The sequence below is a fragment of the Daucus carota genome, chromosome 5, assembly GCF_001625215.2.
Source record: "Daucus carota subsp. sativus chromosome 5, DH1 v3.0, whole genome shotgun sequence".
NCBI classification, from domain to species: domain Eukaryota; kingdom Viridiplantae; phylum Streptophyta; class Magnoliopsida; order Apiales; family Apiaceae; genus Daucus; species Daucus carota.
This window is the reverse complement of record NC_030385.2, coordinates 32,159,886-32,181,224: the sequence shown is the minus strand read 5'-3', so window position 1 is coordinate 32,181,224 and position 21,339 is coordinate 32,159,886. Positions and strand designations below refer to the sequence as shown.

Genomic DNA, 21,339 nt, shown 5'->3' with positions numbered 1-21,339 from the left:
CACGCCTATGATTCCTACAAAGGCTTACACGCCTATGATTCTTACAAAGGCTTACACGCCTATGATTCTTACAAAGGCTTACACGCCTACAATTTTTATAAAGGCTTACACGCCTATGATTCTTACAAAGGCTTACACGCCTACAATTTTTATAAAGGCTTATACCACCATGTTGGCGGTACACTTACCCCGCCTATGATTTTTATAAAGGCTTACACGCCTATGATTCTTACAAAGGCTTACACGCCTATGATTTTTATAAAGGCTTACACGCCTATGATTCTTACAAAGGCTTACACGCCTATGATTGTTATAAAGGCTTACACGCCTACGATTTTTATAAAGGCTTACACGCCTACGATCTTTACAAAAAATTTAATACGATTCTTACAGGCTTACACGCCTACGATCCTTACAAGCTTACCCCGCCTATGATTCTTACAAAGGCTTACACGCCTTTCAACTCAGGGCTTATTCGCCCAAAGGCCAACATAGGTAGCCCTACAAGAGCTACGGCCCTACTGCGAAGAGCCCCCTTACAGCTCAGGGCTTATTCTCCAAGAGGCCAACATAGGTAACCCTACAACAGCTACAGCCCCACGGCGAAAAGCCACTTACACGCAGAGCTAATTCACCACAAGGCCAATACGCATGTGATTCCTTCGGCCCAAGGCCAATAATGGCTACACCCTTACCAAACTACGTCCCTACCATACAGACTACCAAAATGCTCACCTTAGAGCAACCTCAAGATTGCTCCCACGTCGTTAGGACAACTCACACCGGCCAACTTTACAACTTTACGAAAAAGCCAATCAAAAGAATAATAATAATAATATCATACTTCTTCATTATCCAAAAATACGAGACTATTCAGATAAAGTTTATTACACAGTTGCAAACTGTAATCGAAGTCGGAAAGTTTTCTTCATTATCCAAGTCGGAAAATGCAAATATCAAGACAACACTTACAAATCGAAGCCTTTTGCTATCTCAGGCCAAGAATAACCATGTAAGTACGAATGCCCACAAATTATGAAACACAATAACATAACAGTTAAGCTTCATATGATATTAAATATCATCCATTACAATATCCTTGATCACGTCTAACTTGAACAAAACAATCCGGTTGACATGAAATTTCACAAAAGTTACCATAAAAAGGAAGATCATTTCTCAAAACATTATGAAACGCTAAGTAGGCGAGAATATCTGCTAAAAGCAAAACCAAACGGACCAAACAAAACACGAAAACCCCATGACCAGTCTACGGGCCACCACCGAATCGCTCCTCCTCATTGTCTAACTCTGCTGCCCTGAAGCTTCCTACATTGTGAACAGTAAGATCCACTACGTTCCCTGCGCCAACAAAAGCCAAGCAATCATTAAAACCTTCCTCATGAAAGATCCCCGCCTTTACCTCTACCAATTCCTCAAACTCTTCAGATTTCTTGAATTGCTCGACCGCATCTTTATAAGAAATAGCTGCATCCTTTTCCACCTTTTCTAAGGCCTCCTCCGCTTTATCGGCCCTCCCCTTTTCTTTCCTAAGCTCTTCCTGTAACTTTTCCACCTCCTTCCTCAAAAGAGAAATCGTCCCCCTTTCTTCTTCCACAACTTTTTCCACGGAACACGCTTTATCCTTCTCCGATTTAAGCTCTTTATCCTTAGCAACAAGAGCCTTCTGCAACTCATCAGCCCGCTTCACCGCTCTAACTCTCTCTCTTTCCTTAGACTCCGCCCTAGAAACTTCGACAGCTACCTTATCATAGTTCTTCTCCGTACGCTCCACCAAGTTCATGACATAGGTCCCTAGCTGCAGATTGAAAACATGGTTACTCCATAATCAGTCAAGCACTCGCCAATATAAAAACTATAAATGGTAACACTAGTATAAGGGAGACGAAATACATACCACCCCAAGAGCGTCCTTAACGCCTGCAACCACCTCATCATCCCCCTTTGAATCCAATATTCCTTGATCTAGACCCAACTCGAAAATTCCCAAAGCTCCCACAGGAGCCGTAGGACCCGGAACCTTACTAAGCCATCCCGGCCCAGTATGGAACCGAAGAAGCGTACGTTTTTCCCCCTGCACAGCTGGTGAAGACAAAGACCCTTTCAACACCGACTCAACCTCCTTCGTGTCGATGGTCTCGCCCGTTCCCTTCTCCTTTAAAATCTCAGACTTTTTACGCCCTCCCGAAACAAAAGACTCGCCCAGTTGAAGCCTCCTACCACTTCCCTCTGCCGTCTCGAATCTCGTCCTTTTGAGAGGAATCCGCTTCTCCCCTAGGACAGAGGCCAAGGTCGAAGTCACCGCCCCTTCAGGACCTATTCCCTTCTCCCCTGTTTGAACACCACTAGAACTTCCCTCCTTGTCGCTTTCCCCCTTTAACGCCCGCCTTTGAGCCAATGAGAGTATCCTTGACTTGTTCATTCCGACGGGGTATGGTTGATCTCTCAATAACACTGCACAAAGAAATAAAGACAAGTCAGAAAACAAGTTAAATGAACCTACCATTACCGCATGATGAAAACAAGTCAACTGAACAGAAAATATATATTAGTTGCAAACGATGAATTGATAAACACTTATCCCCTCAAACTTACGGTTACGGGATACTAAGAAAGACACCATCCGGAAGTGCCTCTCAGACCATAGGCCTTTCGGCTTCCCCCCTACAAACTTCTTGGCCTCGAGTACTTCCAGCTGCTCTAACTGCTCGACTCTCCTGATGCCACCCATAATCCCATCTGAATACGTAGGCAAATAGCCCAAGTCCCCGCCTCTAAACATTAAGAACTCCTCATGCCATCCTCTGTTAGTAGTAGGCACCTCTATCAAAGTACCCCCCAAATGTTTACCCACCACCCAATGCAACTCCTGAAGGGGATAATAATCCCTCGACCCCTGCAAACGGTGCAACGACCAAAATAATGATAAAGTTGGCTCCAATCCCAGTTCAGTACACCTAGCTATAAACCCACAAATCTTCCGAATAGAATTAGGCCCCAATTACCCCAGAGCCACCCTCATACTCACAAGAAGAGTATGAAAAAACCTATGCATTGGCAACCGCAACCCGGCCCTTAAATGCTCAAGAGGAATGCCTACCCACATATCCCCGCCTCTATGGTATATCATTTCCCCCGATTCGGGCATCCTCACTTCATAATCCGAAGGAATCTGAAAAGCAGCCTTTACATATGGAAGATAAATAGGATCGAAATTGCAGGGCCTGTTAATATGCTCCAGCTTCCCCAAATCTTCACTGAGTAAGACATCAGAAACCTCGCCTCCCGGAGACTTATAAGAACAGGCCGTCCCATACACCCTGAAATACTCCTCTCTCTGGAATGCCACCGGCCTCAAAACAAACTTTTCCACACATTCCAACCATCCGGAAGCACTCCCCAAACAGCTAAACGTAGGAATTCGCAAAGTCTTTAACTTTTTTGTGCCCAGAGGTTCCACTCCCTCTACTATTTCCTTCCCTTTACTCACTTTCCCAACTTTCCCTGCTATCTCCTTCCCTTTACCCACAACTCCTTCCTCAACCTTCCTCTTTAGCCCTACGGTTTGAGCCCTGCTGCGAATCAACTCGCTTATAGTCGCCTCGTCACATGACGAATCACCATCACCACCGTCACTCCCTTTGTCTATCGAAATACTCCCACTCTCCGACTCATCCCCGTCGGATTCATCTCCCACGCCATACGAGGCGGACAACAGTTCATTCTCCGAGTCGGTAACACTAATATCACTGCCTCCTTCCACTCTCACCTTACCTCTGGCCATGTCTCTACCTCAGCAGTATCTACAGTGAAAACGGAGAAAATGTCGAAAAAGATTCCCCAAACAAACTTATCAATCTCAGAAAAGCTCGAGATCCTCTCGCAAATCAACAAACAAAAGAGCAACTAGCCATGAAATCCCCCCCCCCCACCAGTAAAAAAAAATCCCCTAAAAAAGCCTCACAATCAAACTCTAAACATATGTTTTAACTACGGAAGAGCATCACATGCACCTTATCTAGTTAAATAAAACATTCAAAAACAAACGACGAAATAAAAGACAATAGATCTTACCCGTAAGTAGAAATACAGCAGCGTACGACCTCCAAGCAAAAAACCCTCTTTGAAGCCCTTTCGAAGCCCCAGACAAGAAAACTTGACGGTTCCTCTGCTCACCCCACTATCTTTTGTTTTGAAAGCCCAAGTTAACTTATAACTTAACATCAACCCCCTTTTAAACAACAAAAAACCCGCTCACTTCCCGAGGCACTCACAATAGAGGCCTTCGCGGGCCCCTCCCACTAACCCTCGAGATACGCGCCCCTCTTAAAAAAAAAAAAAGAAACGAAACGAACGAAACTTCAGAAATATACAATATACGGCAAAAAAAAAAAAAAAACAAACAACAAAACAAAAAACAAATTCCCACAGGAAGACGCTTGTACACCTTTCGCTAGACCTAATCAAAGCCTCCTAAAGAAGGCTCCTTTACTACGGGGGGACATATGATGGACCGAGAATCGGCCAATACCAAGAGACCGTAGGTCTCATCCCGGCGCTGTCCCAAACAAACCCCGAAAGCATTAAGACTGCAGGACATGTAAGACTGTAAGACCGTAGGACCCTTAGCTATGTAAGGCACCGGAAGAGCCAACCAGGCCTGAGACACAAACTCCCTTGCATAAATCCCTAGCCCTTCAAAGCTCTCATAGCTACACGTGGAAGCTCTTCCATGACGACACCTGTCCCTACGACCCCTGACTCACCTGCCTGCCTGTGCATATTAAATAGCCAGTCACCTACCCTAACATAATAGATATACCCATGTGGATTGAAAAGAGGAAAATCAGGAATGACTCAGCATGACTCAGCAGAAGAAGGAGAATAAAAAGAGAAACAATTAGAACAAGAAAAGGAGAAAAGAATACACACAAATACATATACACAAGAACGGCTCTCCCATTCTGGAGAGAGAGAGAGAGAAGACAGAAACTAAATCTATCAGTATCTATGTTAATGCATCCACAAATCTTTAAATGGAGTCATGCAGATGGGGCAGCACTTGGATATTTATAATATTGCAACTTGGAATTGGATACTCAGCTGGATAAACTGTGTGTCAGTGTGTGTGATATTGTGGGGGAAAGTTAGTTGAATATATGGAGTAGATCCTATATATTGCAAGCCGTGGCGAGTGCATGTTATACATACCAATTTCCGTGACCTCGGATCTCCTAGTGTGTGTATGCCATTGACTTTACGCAGATATAATATTTTACATTAAACCAGAAATTTGTTGGCGAAAAGAAGACAGTTGACCCAGTAAAACATACTCTATATGGTACCTGAATAATATAAACAAATCTAACGAAACTGATTGTTCTACTATTAAAGTAATTCTTTTATTTTTCATATCTTTATGTTATAAGATTATCTCTGCTCATGTAAAATATTTTGCTATTAACCGTTTTGATTAACCATTGATATTCAGAATATCAATATTCAGAATATTGGATTGAATTAACTATTTTATACAAAAATATTTGATAAATATGTTCAGTTAGTTATTTAATTATTTTTATTCGAACAATTATTTCAATCCATTAACCAACATAGATATCACATATTTCAGGTGATCAAATCTTTTGATATATCTTAATATAGTCTCAATTTCTAATATCCTTTTCCACTCATAATATCAATATCATCTACAACCGAGGAGATCGTTTGGATCATAATAGTAGGCTAGTAGCTCATGACCATGATCGTGAAATTTAACGAAGAGGAAAAGAGAAAGAGTAGTGCTAGGTGCACATAATTGAGCCATCCAATTAAAATCTACCACATGTCATTATGTACATATTTTTGTACACAATTATGTGCACCAAGAATTTCCCAAAGAGAAATATTCAAATTTTCACTGGACTAATAATTAGTCAACGAACAGCCCAGGCTCTCAAGAACTTGTCTTGAAAGTTGACCCTTTAAATTGAACATGCAGTATGATGCTCGCGAGAAGAGAATCATCATTCCTGAGATGCATAATTGCTCGCAAAGTCAATGTGTACTTCTCTGTTTATGCACGTCCTCAAAGTATACTCCATACATGTTAATTATGAGATCGGTCCATTTGCATAATTTACCTTATGCTCTTAAAAGGCTCGATAAATATTAGTTTGAATTATTCGAAGCGTTTGACCACTCCTCAGTTGACCGTAATCCCTGCCTTCTTGATGATACAAGAACATGCAAGATTATCGAAACTCTCTGTTATCATTTGTACTTGGTGAGTTGGTGGGACTTTCAAGCAGCACACGATTTTTGGGTGCGATAGAATGTCGAAACCGAGTCGGCGAAAGACGACAGACCGACTTAACTCGGACTTATCTTATGAGATGCATGAATGTAACATCACTCATTCACTACATGTATATAATGCATTTTGCATGTCAAAATCCCACTCATTTCGCCTTTGACCGTTCCCAAGTTTTACTTTCCAAAAACCAAATAAATTGAAAGAGATATCTAGAATAGTCGCACATAGTTTGTTCCATGAACATATGCTTAAATTCCATAATATATCCTTAAATTCGATTAATTCAGATGATATTCGACGCAGCAATCATTTGAAACAATTTACTTATATGGCAAAAATTTGATGGAAATCATACCATATAAAGAATAGTCTTGTGCAGGTCTGTCAACTAACTTATTTACATTTCTTCCCTTGCTCATTTATTTTGGGCACATTTTTCTTAAAAATAATGTTGTGGGCCAACTAAAATTCTGTCCTCAATTTTTTTTTCAAATAATATATATTAATTGACTGACTTATGTGTATGCACAGATTTTATTATTATATTGATCATATATTATCAACTAATATTTGAGCAAAGAAAGTTAGAAATAATTTTCGAATACACACCATTTTCATTTCATGAACCAGGTTTGTGCAACTCGCTAAATACAACAGTAGTAGTATCTTCTGGAAAGGGAGGAAAACGCGTGAGGGCATTACAAATCATGGGCCTCAATATTCAAAGTAATCGATGAGGTTTGTTTCACTTTTGCTATACATTCTTCGAGGGAGGGGGGCTATATCCATGGTCAAATACTAATCCCACTTTAAACATTCCTAAGCATGACCACACCGTGCACTCAACCCCCTCCCTTCCCCCAGAACTCCCTTCATTAGCCCCCCCACGTGTGTCATCATTCATTATATGGGAACTGACCTATGTAGTATGTTGATCAACTCATTTGGTTTCACAAACTATGGGAAATGAGATTTCAGTCACGATAAAATTGACGTAAATTCGTCCCCACCAATATAAATTTGTGCCGAGATATCGCAAAATGTTTGGTGTAAATCAGCTTGATAAATCGCAACAGATTCTTATAAGATATGATATGGTGGCCTCAGAGTCTGCAGTATAATCTAGATTACTGCACAATATGAACCGACTTAGGCTAGTGTCCGGATGTCAAGAGTTTGAACCTTGTCAAAGACAAGACGGTCGTGACTCGTGAGTGATTTTAATTATAAAAAAAACAATAGGAACTGACTTAGGCTAATTTGGGTAAACACCAACATTCTGAAGTGGTGCTGCTGGTTTACACTCATCCACCCAAAGAGGAATCCCAGTCATTCTCTTTTACCAAATCCACTAGCAAGTAAATAGAGATTCAGCGTAATTTTCAGCCTTATTTGACATTCTCCATGTAACTTTGCCTCAGTGGAACTTTAAATTGTTCTTGACAACTCTTACGTACAAGTTAGCCATCGATAATATAAATAATTGAAACAATTCTGCACAAAAAGCCTCGGATGAGATCTTGATGCCAAGACGCTATGTTTAGTATCAACAATTCTAATCAGAAATATTAACAAATAACTGCTACAAGACATTAAACTTTATATAACTCTGCATATTAAATTGAAGAGAGAATATAATCAGGACTTAAAATCATTGAGAAATACACAAGTTCTATCTAGCCAACTGGTAGGCAGAAAAGACGAATGAGTGACATATCTGGAGAGATGCGATAAGATTACATATACAGAACAAGATAGATTCCACTACTAGCTCACCTTAAGTCATTATGCTGTTCTTGTGATTCAGGAAACTAGTTACATCTGAACAGCCTGTCGCTCGTTCAGATTTGACACTGTCTACCATCATCTCAACTCTAGGGGAACATCACATTTTTAAAATGCTGAAAGACGTTCCTATAATGCGTTCATCCACCCAAATCAAATCATTTTTGAATCCAAGGGGATGACTAAGAGGTCTTTAAGCTATAACGTTATTGATCTAGTAATGTTTTAATTACCTTATGGTTATGGCTCGCTAAAAAAAAAAGCAGAATAGATTGGCAAGATAACATTGTATGTAAACCGGTATAGTATCTATAGTTTTTCCATGGGCACATGCTAAACGCGGAAAATTTTGTGCTAAGATCATTTTGATTGACTCTTCTCTCTTGATAATGGTGGACCCCCTGCAAATATACCAACCAAACCAATCAAAATCTCCTAAATACAAAAATTTCTGCGCTTAGCATGTGCCCATGGGCACACACTAGACAAACCGTATTATCTATCGCTTTGATTCGTCTTGATGTATGATGTATATCTTAATATAGCAACCGCCTTCCCTTATATCTGTTCAAGCTGATGAGGACCTTTACGAGGAATGAGAAAGGTCCGGTAGGGATGGGAGAAGAGGAAAACAGGGCTGCAGACGAAGATAGTAAGTTGAGTTTTATCCGAATCCAGTTGAGTTATATTTTTATCTGAAAAAAATCAATTTAAGTGTAGAAAAATGATATACAAGTTCGACTCGTTAATAAATGAATCGAGAACGAGTATGTTAACAAAATCTAATTATCCCATACACTATTCATATATATTTTTTACTTGTAAAATATATAAAATCTTAATTATTAGACTTGTGTTCAACTCACTTATCTAATTGCTTATTTTTTTCAGTATCATTTCATCTTTCGCGCCAAGTGTTTAATATTATTGACGTGAAAGTTTGTTTTTTTAAAATATCTATCAATATTCATAATATTTTGAGTCCTATCCGAGTGAGTTAAACTAAGCGGCTTTAACCGAACTCGAACTCAACGGGCGGAGTTAGGGGTGAGCATCGGGGGTTTGGAAGGTCTAAACCAAACCAAACCGAAATAATCGGTTTTTCAAAATCTCAATCCAAAACCAAACCATTATGTTTCGGTTTAAACCGTTTTTTATATGTAAAACAAAGTTAGCAGCAAAATTAAATTTTAACTTGAAAAATAAGGAATGAAAAATTCAAGTTATATTTTCTATTTAATCATATTTAAAGAGGATACAAGAATATATTAGCTTGATAAATAAGCAGAGACGGAGGAAAATAAATAAAATGTGATTCGTATACTTTTATAAAATAATAAATAAAAAGAATGGAAACATAATACATGCATCAAAATTAATATCATAAAATAGAATAAATAATATTTTAAAGAAAATATTTACTAGGATACCTTTTATATGTTTAAGATTTTACATTTTTGTAGATTATAATTTTATTTTTAATAATACATTATTAGTACATGTATATTAATGTTTGAATCTACACATTCGGTTCGGATTTATCGGTTGGTTTGGAGGTAAAAACCGAAATAATTCGGTTTTTATAATTTGAAACCATAGCCAAACCAAACCATTATTAAACCGTTAAATTCGATTTGAACGAATTGGATCGGCCGGTTTCGATCGGTTTGGAGAATTTTTGCTCACCCCTAGGCCGAGTGCAAGCCCAGGCATGGGAAAAGCTCTTCTCATAGATTTTTAAATTCACCGTCATCTTCATTTAATGAATAAACAAATTTAAAATCACTTGAACAAATCAAATACATTTTTTATTCCCAAACCTGTTCATTTAGTGTTGTACCGGATATCAACACACAATTAAAAAATACTCAAAAATTGGTACAATAGAACATAACTATTGAAGACTCACCTGGCAAAAAAGAAAAAATAAACTATTGAAGACTCAGAATATTACTAAGCGACGGCCAATTTCGCTGTAGGAACTAGGAAGCTATTGAGCTTTCATGTTAAAGCCCAAAACCATATGTTGTGGTCCATGACCATCTGCACAAATCACAACCGAAAAAGGCGGTTTAAATAATTTTTAAAAATTTATTGTTAATTTTAATTATAATATCCTTATACAAAAAAATATTATTATCTTCTATATATAATTATAAATATTATAGTTGTTTGGATATAAAACTTTCCGTATACTGACATTTGATTCTATTTTAAATTTATTTTTTAAAAATATATATAGTCAAATACATATTATATTTTCAATTTATTTTAGAATGATATATTTTATTTTAGCGAAAATCATTATGTTCTTCATAATTTTTAAGAAAATGAAAAGAATATGAGGCCGTTTGGGTGAAATAAGTGCTTCTGGCTTAAAATAGAAAAAGTAAAAGTAAAAGTTAGTCAAGACTTATAAGTGATTAAAGTGTTTTGGAAAAAACAGAAATAATGAAACAAAAGTTAGGATTTTTAATTTTTTATAATTGCTTCTCCATTTTTTACACAGACGGTACGAATAAATGCTTTTAACTTATAACTCTCGAAAGCCTTAAAAGCTCCACCCAAAGCTTCACTATGTATATGTATCTGGTTTAAGTTTGAATCATGCCCAAACTTGAATTCGAAAAAAGTATCGAGCTGGATGTTCCAAGGACCAAGAGCCACCAGTTCGAGCGCAAAGGAATTTAAATCAAACCTGTTAGCAACTTCATTTTAGATCAAGATCACTTGACACCATGCTCGATATAAGCATCGGTTCTACGTGGGAAAACAAGCCATAGTTCGACCTCGTTCGAGGTCAAATAAACAAGGATTATGAGCTAAAAAATGTCCTCCAACCGGAAGGCAGAGCTTGAGCTAGTTAGACCTCATTTTAGGTCGAAACACCTTGAGCAACGAGCTCGAAACCGGACATGACCTGAATGGCCTCTTTGCTTGGAGTTGGAGCTAGTTTCAGCTTGATGAACTGCCAACTCGATTTGGCCTTCGAGTTGGGTGACAAAGAAGGGCCGAACAGACTGGAAGTCCCTAGAACTCAGAAAAAAGTTAAAAATTAAGTATAATTTTGCTAAAAAAACATATAAATTCTCGATAAATCCTGAAAAAATGTATAAATTCAGGATAATTATAAAAAATTGAAAACAAAATTTTAATTTTTTTTTGAACAAATTTTTTTTAATTTATTTTGAAAATTGTTTCTAAGTCTTAGAAAATTCTAGAAAATTGGTATTTAATCATTAAAATTCCAATAAAAGACTCTATAAATCAGAACAAAGGCTTGCAACGTTATATTAAAGGTTTTAAAATTTCCGAAAAATCTTCTACGAAACTTTTCCAAAATCAAAGGGCAAATGATATGAGTCAAAAATAATTCCTAATTATTATTGAATTATTTAATGACCTAGAAAAATAAACCTCACTTAATTAGAGTTTAAAACATGAATTATTAATTAAAACAATGGACATCTATACATGAGCTATGTGAAGTGTGAACTGTCACATGAGCTATGTGAAGTGTGAACTGTCAAATTTCAGGGTTTGACCCCAGTCCTGTCAATATCAGAATCTGAATATTAATCCAACAAAGAGACTGTCAAGAAGAATCAAGAACCTCAAAGTTCTATACGGATTCCAATTCCTCAGAGATGATTCTCAAGAGTCCTTAGTATAAACAATTTAGGATTAGAGATGGCAATTTGTACCGAACCGGTGGATACCCGACCCGTACCGACCCGATTGGGTTTTACCGAACCCGAATATTTCGGGTCTGGGTTCGGGTTCGGGTTTAATTTTTAAACCCGAACTATTTTTGGGTCGGGTTCGGATTTATGCCATACCGTTTCGAACCCGACCCGAAAACCCGAAACCCGTTCAAACCGAACCCGAACCCGAACCCGAAACCCGTATATATATATATATATATATATATATATATATATATATATATTAATATTAATATATTACTAATTAATAATTAATAATATACTAATATGTACATACGTTAATAATATATTTATTTATTAGACTTGGTCTTGGAGTCGGTCAGATCTCACAACACATGAGTCATGAGCTCAATACCTAAAACCTAATTTCTAAATCCCAGTATCCCACTTCACTTTTCACTTCAGACGGCGGTGCGACTCACCAGCCACCAGACTCACCACGGACTTACTGACTCAACATCTTCGAGCACGGAACACCCACAAGGTAAACCCTATATTCCTTTAAGATCTATTTTTTCTATATTTGTACTCTGTTTGATAGTTTTCAGTTTATACTTTGATTAGTGTTAGATTTAGGAATCAATGATTCGTATATTAATTATTTTTTATAAATTAAACTAAAACCCTATATTCCTATGTTGAGTTTTTTCTTTATTTGAATGTCCAGAGTTGTTAATTTGATTATCAAACCTATTGTTGACTTGGTGTTTATTTGTGTTTTTGTACGTAGTCACCGACTCACCATCATGAACACTCAGTCAGGAGCAGCTGATGAAAGTTCTCAGCCAACAAAATCAAATCCCTCAGGACCTGAATCGGGTTTCAATGATAGCAATTCAAGCCCGGATGTAACTGGACCAAATGTGACTGGTAATGAAGATGCTCAAGCACAATCAAAAAATCAAAAAGGAAAGGGTGGTTCAAAATTAAGAAGTGAAGTCTGGAACCACTTCAACAAGAGGAGTGTTGATGGTGTTTTTAGAGCATTCTGCAAATATTGTCCAGAGGACCTCAGTGCTGAAGGCAGTTCTGGAACGTCACACTTGAAAAATCATTACACGAAGAAGCATTCGAAAAATGTAAATATAAGGCAGAAACTTTTGACAAGTAACTTCAACAAAGATCAGCCACATATGACCACTTATAGTTTTGATCAAGCTGTAGCCAAGAAAGAGCTTGCAAGTATGATTATCATGCACAAGTACCCTCTTTCTATTATTGACCACATTGGATTTAAGAGGTATTCAGCTTCACTTCAGCCGTTGTTCAAGGTTCCATGTAGAAACACGATTAAAACTGAGATTTTTCGAATTTATGAGTTTGAGAAAGTGAAGGCAATGAGTTTGATGGAGAGCAATAAAAGTAGAATTGCTATCACAACGGACTTGTGGACTGCGAGCAATCAAAAAAAAGGATACATGGCAGTCACCGCACATTTTATTGATGATTCTTGGACTTTGCATAGTGTTATCATGAGGTATGCACATTTTAATCTTGTCAAATACTGAGTTTTTAGTACATGACTAGTTAGACTATTTAGTAATTATTGTATTTGTCTATTCTGTTAATTCTTTAGGTTTATATATGTGCCTTGTCCACACACTAAAGATGCCCTATGTGAGAATTTGGTTGATTGTTTGGTGGATTGGAACTTGGACAAAAAAAATTCATGTGTTACCGTTGATAATTGTAGCACCAATGATGCCATGATTGAATCTGTATTAGAAAGGTTAGATACTTCATCACTTTTGGCAGGGGGTAGTTTGTTTCACATGCGTTGTTCAGCACATATTTTGAACTTGATTGTAAAAGATGGATTAGATGAAATAAAGGCAGGAGTTGGAAAAGTTAGGGATTCAGTTGCTTATTGGACAGCAACACCTAAAAGGGAAGAGAGATTTGAGGAAACAGCCCGACAATTGCGTAATCCAAATACCAAAAAGTTAGGACTTGATTGTGTAACTAGGTGGAACTCGACCTACTTGATGCTTGAAACTGCATTGTTGTACAAAGATGGGTTCACTAGATTGAGTCATAAGGAGCCTCAATATAAAACTCTCCCTTCTCCTGAAGAATGAGAATTTGCTAAAGAAGTGTGTGGAAAATTGAAACCTTTTTACAAGGCAACTGAAATATTTTCTGGAACAAAATACCCCACTGCCAACACTTGTTTCATTAATATTTGTGAGATTCGACTAGCTATGACGGAATGGCGCGAAAGTCCAAATTTCATTATACAAAAAATGGCAGAGAAAATGTTAGTGAAATTTGAGAAATATTGGGATGTGATTCATGGTATTGTTGGAGTTTCAACAGTTTTGGATCCTAGATACAAGTTGGAGGTGTTGGAATTTTATTTTGATAAACTTTTTGGGTCACGTGCTCTAGTAGAAGTTGAAAATGTCCGTACTCTTTGTTTTTCTTTGCTGAGGGAGTACCATCAAAAACTTAATTCAAATACAGAAGGGAATGATGAATCTGTTACTTCATCAAATTCAGCTACTACTGGACATGTTTCGCAGTATGATTTATTTATAAGTACTAAGAAACGTAAAAAGGTGGACTTCATAAAATCTGAGCTAGAACATTATTTGGATGAGGATGTTTGGACAAAGGCAGATGGTTTTGATGTATTATCTTGGTGGAAGTTAAATTCACCCAAATATCCAACATTAGCTTGCATGGCTCGAGATCTTTTAGCTGTTCCCGCGTCTACTGTAGCTTCGGAGTCAGCTTTTAGCTACAGCGGAAGGTTGGTGAGTCCACATCGCAGCAGGCTTCATCCTACTACAATAGAAGCCTTGATGTGTGCTCAAAGTTGGTTGTGGGCTGCTGAAATGAAAGGTAATACTATCTACATCTCTTTTTAGATTAAAAGTACAGTTTTTATTTCAATATATATTGATGTAAATAATGTGATTTAGGTGAGTCATCTTCGGGATATGCAACTATCTATAAAGATTTTGAGGTGGAGGATTCTTGTTTTACTAGAGAACTCTGATTTTTTAAGGTATGGGCTAACTATTACTGATTTTGTCTTCTTATGTCATCTGCATACACTTCATTTCACTTCTGTAGATAATGCTATTTGCTCCTTATTCTTTAATTTTTATATGCAGGAGGAGCCAGGGAGGATTTCAGGCATTGGCCGAATACAAAAATCTGGATGCTCAGGATTAGTTGCCAGTGTTGCTTAAGTGTTTTGTTTTTCATATTAGCAGACTAAATGAACAGAATACCATATGGTTTTGTAATGTTTAAATTATAATTTGCTTTCAAATTTTCCGACTTTGTAATATTTTTGTTCTAAATTATTGAATTTTTGAATTTTCATCTTTGCTAAACAATTATGTATTTCGGGTTTCGGGTTAACCCGAACCCGAATAAAACCCGATGGGTTCGGGTTCGGGTTTACATAATTCGGGTTTTTTCGGGTTCGGGTTCGGGTTCGGGTTCGGGTTTATTATGTAAAATCGGGTTTGGGTTTGATTTTTGTAAAACCCGTTTCGACCGACCCGTTTGCCATCTCTATTTAGGATTAATCCTATTCTACGTCAAACACAAACACTTAGTTCTAATTGGTCTCCACTTCTTGAGATCTCCGTGTGAAGGGCTTTACCCCCTTCAAAATTAAAACAACATTTTTCGATTTATTTCTTCACAAACTAAAGATTCGTAGACATCCGGTAAAAACCTATTCGAGTTGTGACACTCAAGAACATTCTTAAGTACGTAGCTCACCGTTCGTTTTTCAATTCATAACATATAATTCTTTCTAACTCTGACGTTCCAAAACAAATACAGAAGCCAAAATATGATAAATTACATCTTTCTTTATAAAATGAAAAATATAATTTAGAATTAATCTAAAAACACATGATCACATATTAAATTAAAAAAAACATTTAGAGATAGATAATGACAATATTTATTATTTATACTACCGATTTATTATATATAAAAATATTATAAAATCTAAATTGGCAAAAAAATATAACTAATCGATAAATATATTTTAATTAAATTTAATGTATTTATATTAAAATATACATAAAATTATATTAAAATTTTAATTATATATAATAAATGTCAAACTATATGACTCAAGATTATATATAATTAAAGGACTTACTGCTAATATGGGAGGAAGGTACTATGTACATTTCACCTGAGCCCTTTAACGATAGCCCAGATAAATCTTTGTTTTAGCTGTAAAACACTGGTGTGATTCATTGCGCGAGTCGGTTCTGCAATTTTTTTACAGCGCTTAACAAAACTAAATCTTGAAACCCCGATTATTTTGGAGAGGCAATTGACAATAATTGTACTTGTCGCATTTTGCTACCGATCCAGATCAAATCCATCATACAGGTTTCATTTCTTTCTTCAAGATTTGTCTTTTATCTGTCTCTTGTTGATTCTTGTATCTATTTGTCTATATTTATGTTGTATATATCTTCGTGTGTGCTAATTATAGAACTGGTGCTGTTTTCTTTTGTAATGCCATGTGTTTGTCAAAGTACCCAATTTTTACTTTTTCTTTAATCTGTGTTTCTTGCAGATCTTTGTATGTTTCTGGTTATGTTATAAGTGCCCATTTGAGATTCTTGCTCATTTATGATTAAAGTTGCGGTATTTTCAGCTTGTGGGATAGTTTAGGTCAGCGAGGTTTCAGTTTTGGAAGCTACATGTGTTGTTGGAGTTTCTTGAATTCAATTAGTTTGATTAGCTATGAAACAGGGTTCCACTGAAGGGCATTCAGCAAAGAGTGCCTATCCGAAGAGGCTTGCATTGATTGTAGCCTCTTTGGTGGGACTGACCGTGTTTTTGGTTTTGACTTCATTGTTTATGGTTTCACAACCGATTGGGTCTACGCTTAGTGGGTATTTTTATGGAGTCAGTCGTTCAGAGAATTTTGGTTCCATGTCTGTGCCCCCTGATGGAGGAATGGTCAAAGATTTGACAAAATTGAATTTGACAGAGGGTGACAGGACTTTAGTTCCTCCTCTTGAAAATGGAGGGAGTGCATCTGAGACTGTTAGTACGCCTGATGTTAATGTTGTTGAGATTAGTAAGAACCCACATTCTACTCCTCAAGGTACAAATGAAAAATTGGTTTCACAGCCGGAGGTTAGTGTAACTGTGTCTGAAAATCCAGCTGTATCTAAGAGCGAGGAGACGGTAGACCAACCAGCAGGAAAGCTTGGTTCACTAAATGAGGGGGATTTCCATAATACTTCTTTGCCAACTAATGTCACAAATAGTGTTCAAACTGGAAAAGATTCCACACCAAGCACTGATGTGTTATCTTCTGTATCTCCCCTAGAGGATAATATAAGCAGCAAAGTTGGTTCAGGTTACTCAGGTATTCTAAAGTCCAGATTGTATTTCCTTTCTTTTATAATTGCTAGTCTTTACCCCTAAAATGCTTTTCTTGCCTTAATTCCTAATAGCAATGTTCAATTCTATTTGAATTACTTTATGTTCTTTCTACTCCTTAATATTACATGTGCTGAATATTTGGTGGCTCTCTTTCCTATTTCATAGTTCCCATTATTGTGCTACATTGAAATCATCATTGAAAAAGGTGAAGAGTCTTCAATTGAGTGCGGGGAGACAATGTTGCTAAATCTTGAGTGTATAAAGTAATCAAATTAAAGTGGTCCACTCCCTATTTTTTGTTTATTATTCAAGTGACGGATATGGATCTTGAGTAAAAGACTAAAAGTGTCTCGAGTTTTCAGCTTATAGGTGTCTGCCTGTCAAATAATTGTTAGTGCTTTTGGTTGGCATTTTACAACTCATTCTTTCATACCAGTTCACTGATATCCTCAAGAAAAAGCAAGTTACATTTTTTGAGTTTGTTTTATATCAAATTCTGGCAAAAATTTTAGAAGGTGCAGGATGGAGTTTTTTGTTCACTTTTATGTATCTGAATATTTGTGACCAATCATTCAGACACAGTGGTTAATCAAACTCTATGTTCACTTAGACATGCTAACGAGAGAATTGAATCATATCTGGAAAGTAATACCAATACCTATAGTAGTCTGTCGTAAATATAAAACAATTGGTAAACCTTATTTCATACAACATATTAGGAAGGAGGCAGAAACTGAAAACTAAGGGGTAGCTTTAATTTAATGATTTTGTTAACCACATATTTTACTTTGCATTTGTCTACTAATGATTGGTAATTACGAATTTGGTAGCAAGAATTTGTTTCCAGAAGAAGTGAATGGTCAAAGAAATTTTATTCTACGGTTTTAAACTTGAAATATATTCTTGTTGGTAATGTACAGACATAACACCATTCATTATTCACATCTTCATGTGGCTATGAAAATCATTTTATCGCTCATATACCATCGTGATTAAAACTGAGAATACTGTACAAGAATAAAACATGAACCCAAGTTCTAAACTATTCTCTATATTGGCTAAATGTCAGATTGTGATTTGTACCATGGGCAATGGGTATATGACGAAACTGGTCCTTTATATACCAACAACTCATGTCCTGTCCTGACGCAGATGCAAAACTGCCAGGGAAATGGTAGGCCCGACAAGGAATATGAAAATTGGCGATGGAAACCTGAACATTGTGACCTCCCCAGGTTTGATCCGAAGAAGTTTTTGGAATTAATGAGAGGAAAGACATTAGCCTTTATTGGCGATTCAGTTGCTCGGAACCAAATGGAGTCAATGTTGTGCATCCTTTGGCAGGCAAGTATTCCAACCTCTTAACGTACAAGCATGTTAATAGTCTATTTGAAATTAGTTTTGAGCAATTTGAGGTAGTAAGGCTCTCAAAAGTTTTCATATTCTGATTCTAAACTGGGGAAGTAGAAGCCTCTACATCTATGTGCATAAATGATATCATATTCATTTTGTACTACTGATGAGCTAACATCCAAATCAGCCAGTATTATATTACTTGCTCATGGTTCTTCGTCTTCTTTTTCATTTCTATACTTTCATTGTTTATCATTTTAAATTTTTATTCAAGAGCATAGAAATGCATTTGCCCATCCTTCCCTAGTCTGGAATTGAGATTTAAATTAGCAAACCTGTAAGCAGTTGACTCTTTCTTGTTCATCATCCTTGAGTCAGTTTTGGTTGATATTAAGTGACATGTACAGTAGTAGAGACAGATTTATGGGGATTTAAATACTTGTATTATTTATTATTTTATTACCTCACCAGGCATGTGTAGGGTGTTGAATCCTTCATTGGTCATAAGCATGATATTAATTTTTACCAACCTTTACCCTGAAAAGAATCACATCTGTTACATACTTGCTTGCACTCCCAAGGTACTAAAAAATTGAGGTTATGACTAGAGTAGAGTGTAAGCATTAATGTGCTAATAATCATAACCATGTCAGATGCCTGATTGGATGAAGTCTTTTATGCTTTTGGAGGCATGGCATTGGCTGTGTTTTATATCTTCGCAGACTTGTTATTCATTTTTTTATACAAATAATTCCCTTGGCTAGAGGTGGCAATATGGTTGCAAAACCATTAAACCAATCCAAACCAAACCAAATTTGTGAATTTGGATCAATATGAAATCACATTTAGGAAAATGGATTTGGTTTGGTTTCTAGTCTCATATTTCTCACAAAATATGGATCTAACTATATTGTGTCTCACTTTTAGGATTTTTTTATAACTCTTTACACACACACACAGTTCTTTTCTATTTTTTTTTTCCTTTTGCTAGTTACAACACATGCACACCCCGTGATTCGAACTCATGACCTTTCTTGGAAAAGCCAAGAGCTTGAACCACTACATCAACTCACACACCCACACACATTTTTGTATATTTACTATTCATTACATTGTCACTTGAGTATATTAATTTTTGTTCATCATATAATACTTGTTTTCACTTATTAAACTAGTTTACCCATAATTCAAAGTAAAACCATAACCACATGTATTGATATATGGTTTGGAAATGGTTTTGGTTCATTTTTCCAAACTAAATCCATTTTATGAGAACCAAAACCAAACCAATCACACATTTATATCCGCTTGATCTTGTATTATTGCCACAGGTTGAAGTTCCCAAAAATCGCGGGAACAAGAGAATGCAACGGTATTACTTCAAGTCAACTTCTACTATGATTGTTCGAATATGGTCCTCGTGGCTTGTCCACAGAACTTCTGAGCCCTTTGACTTTGCTCCTGAAGGGTTGGATAAGCTTCACCTTGATGCTCCTGATGAGATCTTTATGGAATTTGTCCCACAATTTGATGTAATTGTCCTTTCATCTGGCCACTGGTTTGCAAAGAGATCTGCCTATATCCTGAACAATGAGATATTGGGAGGACAGCTATGGTGGCCAGACAGTTCCAGGCAGAATAAAATCAATAACGTTGAAGCTTTTGGAATATCTGTAGAAACAATTCTTACTTCCCTTGGCACCCATCCAAATTACACTGGTTTGACCATAGTTAGGTCTTTCTCACCTGATCATTATGAGGGCGGAGCCTGGAATACTGGAGGTTCGTGCACTGGAAAGGTAAAACCTGCACTGGCTAGTGAAATAGTCGTGAATGGCTTTACCAACATAATGCACGAGAAGCAAGTTAACGGTTTCAACAATGCCTTGAAGAAGACGACAAACAAATCAAAACTTAGATTGATGGATATCACAGAAGCCTTTAGCTATCGACACGATGGACATCCAGGACCATACAGAAGTCCTGACCCTAACAAAGTTACCACACGAGACAAAGATGGAAAGCCCCCGCCACAGGATTGCCTACATTGGTGCATGCCAGGACCAGTTGACACATGGAACGAGCTGGTGATGGAAATAATTAGAAGAGAGTATGAGGGTGGTACAGGTCCTGACTCCTGAGTGAAATACATACCATATGACATTATTCTTATACTTTATACACTTGAACAGAGAGTAATTGGCTTACAATGCTGTTGTAATCTATATTGATGAGGGTTCAGCCTCTCTAGATCTATTTTTTTGTAGCACCGTGTAACATTCATCAATTTTCAACTTCTTTTTCAGTTGAAAGATGCCGATGGGATTATGCTTGCACATCCTGATATAATAGTTGAGGCATATATAATTATGGTTGTGAATTGTGATTGCTGCAGATTCAGAAGATCATAAAATAAAGGCAAGTGCATAATACAACTGATAGTATTGACATGAAATGTTTAGGTTATGATTACATGTTTAATCACCTTGCAGAGACTGGTGACAAGTTAAAATTGCGCGGTTAATGTAATGCTCTGATTCTTTGTTTAGAATCATGTTTTGGAGGACAAATTATCTATCACGTTATTGTAATCTAGATCTGGTCTAAATGTGTAGGTAATACTTGATTTATAATGCTCACTTTTCACTGCAAAGCATGGTTATAAGAATCGGGAATTCAAATTAATTAATTGATTTATTGATTTAGGATTTTTTAGAAATTCTTCCTGATAAATCGAGATTTGTTAGTTAAATCGGT

The 21,339-nt window shown here is 36.8% G+C and overlaps 3 protein-coding genes across 4 annotated transcripts; 2 read left to right on the top strand and 1 right to left on the bottom strand.

Moving 5' to 3' along the window:
* Positions 1-1,033: 1,033 nt before the first annotated feature.
* LOC108221922 (uncharacterized) lies at positions 1,034-5,193 on the bottom strand. 2 transcript variants are annotated; one of them, XM_017395779.2, is made up of 3 exons: positions 4,096-5,193; positions 1,919-2,475; positions 1,034-1,819 (listed from the first exon to the last, which is right to left on the bottom strand). In XM_017395779.2, the coding sequence occupies exons 2-3, from the start codon at positions 2,441-2,443 to the stop codon at positions 1,271-1,273; spliced, it is 1,074 nt and encodes a 357-aa protein (XP_017251268.1). In that variant the 5' UTR covers positions 2,444-2,475; positions 4,096-5,193; the 3' UTR covers positions 1,034-1,270. The 2 variants fall into 2 exon arrangements, with proteins under 2 accessions (XP_017251268.1, XP_063949154.1); XM_064093084.1 differs by lacking the exon at positions 4,096-5,193 and adding an exon at positions 2,617-2,822.
* An 8,897-nt stretch (positions 5,194-14,090) lies between these two features.
* LOC108221589 (zinc finger BED domain-containing protein RICESLEEPER 1-like) lies at positions 14,091-15,027 on the top strand. Its single transcript, XM_017395457.1, has 3 exons — positions 14,091-14,603; positions 14,772-14,857; positions 14,967-15,027. Exons 1-3 carry the CDS (start codon positions 14,091-14,093, stop codon positions 15,025-15,027), a joined length of 660 nt encoding a protein of 219 aa, XP_017250946.1.
* A 950-nt stretch (positions 15,028-15,977) lies between these two features.
* LOC108223749 (protein YLS7) lies at positions 15,978-20,918 on the top strand. Its single transcript, XM_017398150.2, has 4 exons — positions 15,978-16,218; positions 16,409-17,212; positions 18,299-18,573; positions 19,914-20,918. The coding sequence occupies exons 2-4, from the start codon at positions 16,579-16,581 to the stop codon at positions 20,721-20,723; spliced, it is 1,719 nt and encodes a 572-aa protein (XP_017253639.1). The 5' UTR covers positions 15,978-16,218; positions 16,409-16,578; the 3' UTR covers positions 20,724-20,918.
* Positions 20,919-21,339: the final 421 nt, after the last annotated feature.

Coding starts and splice junctions, on each gene's coding strand:
- LOC108221589 (XM_017395457.1), top strand. CDS start 14,091: ATGGCAGAGAAAATGTTAGTGAAATTTGAGAAATATTGGGATGTGATT. Junction 14,604..14,771: donor TTAGCTACAGCGGAAGGTTG/GTGAGTCCACAT, acceptor AATGTGATTTAG/GTGAGTCATCTTCGGGATAT. Junction 14,858..14,966: donor GAGAACTCTGATTTTTTAAG/GTATGGGCTAAC, acceptor TTTTATATGCAG/GAGGAGCCAGGGAGGATTTC.
- LOC108223749 (XM_017398150.2), top strand. CDS start 16,579: ATGAAACAGGGTTCCACTGAAGGGCATTCAGCAAAGAGTGCCTATCCG. Junction 17,213..18,298: donor AGTTGGTTCAGGTTACTCAG/GTATTCTAAAGT, acceptor GCTAAATGTCAG/ATTGTGATTTGTACCATGGG. Junction 18,574..19,913: donor TGTTGTGCATCCTTTGGCAG/GCAAGTATTCCA, acceptor TTATTGCCACAG/GTTGAAGTTCCCAAAAATCG.
- LOC108221922 (XM_064093084.1), bottom strand. CDS start 2,803: ATGTTTAGAGGCGGGGACTTGGGCTATTTGCCTACGTATTCAGATGGG. Junction 2,476..2,616: donor TTTCTTAGTATCCCGTAACC/GTAAGTTTGAGG, acceptor TTCTTTGTGCAG/TGTTATTGAGAGATCAACCA. Junction 1,820..1,918: donor TTAAGGACGCTCTTGGGGTG/GTATGTATTTCG, acceptor TTCAATCTGCAG/CTAGGGACCTATGTCATGAA.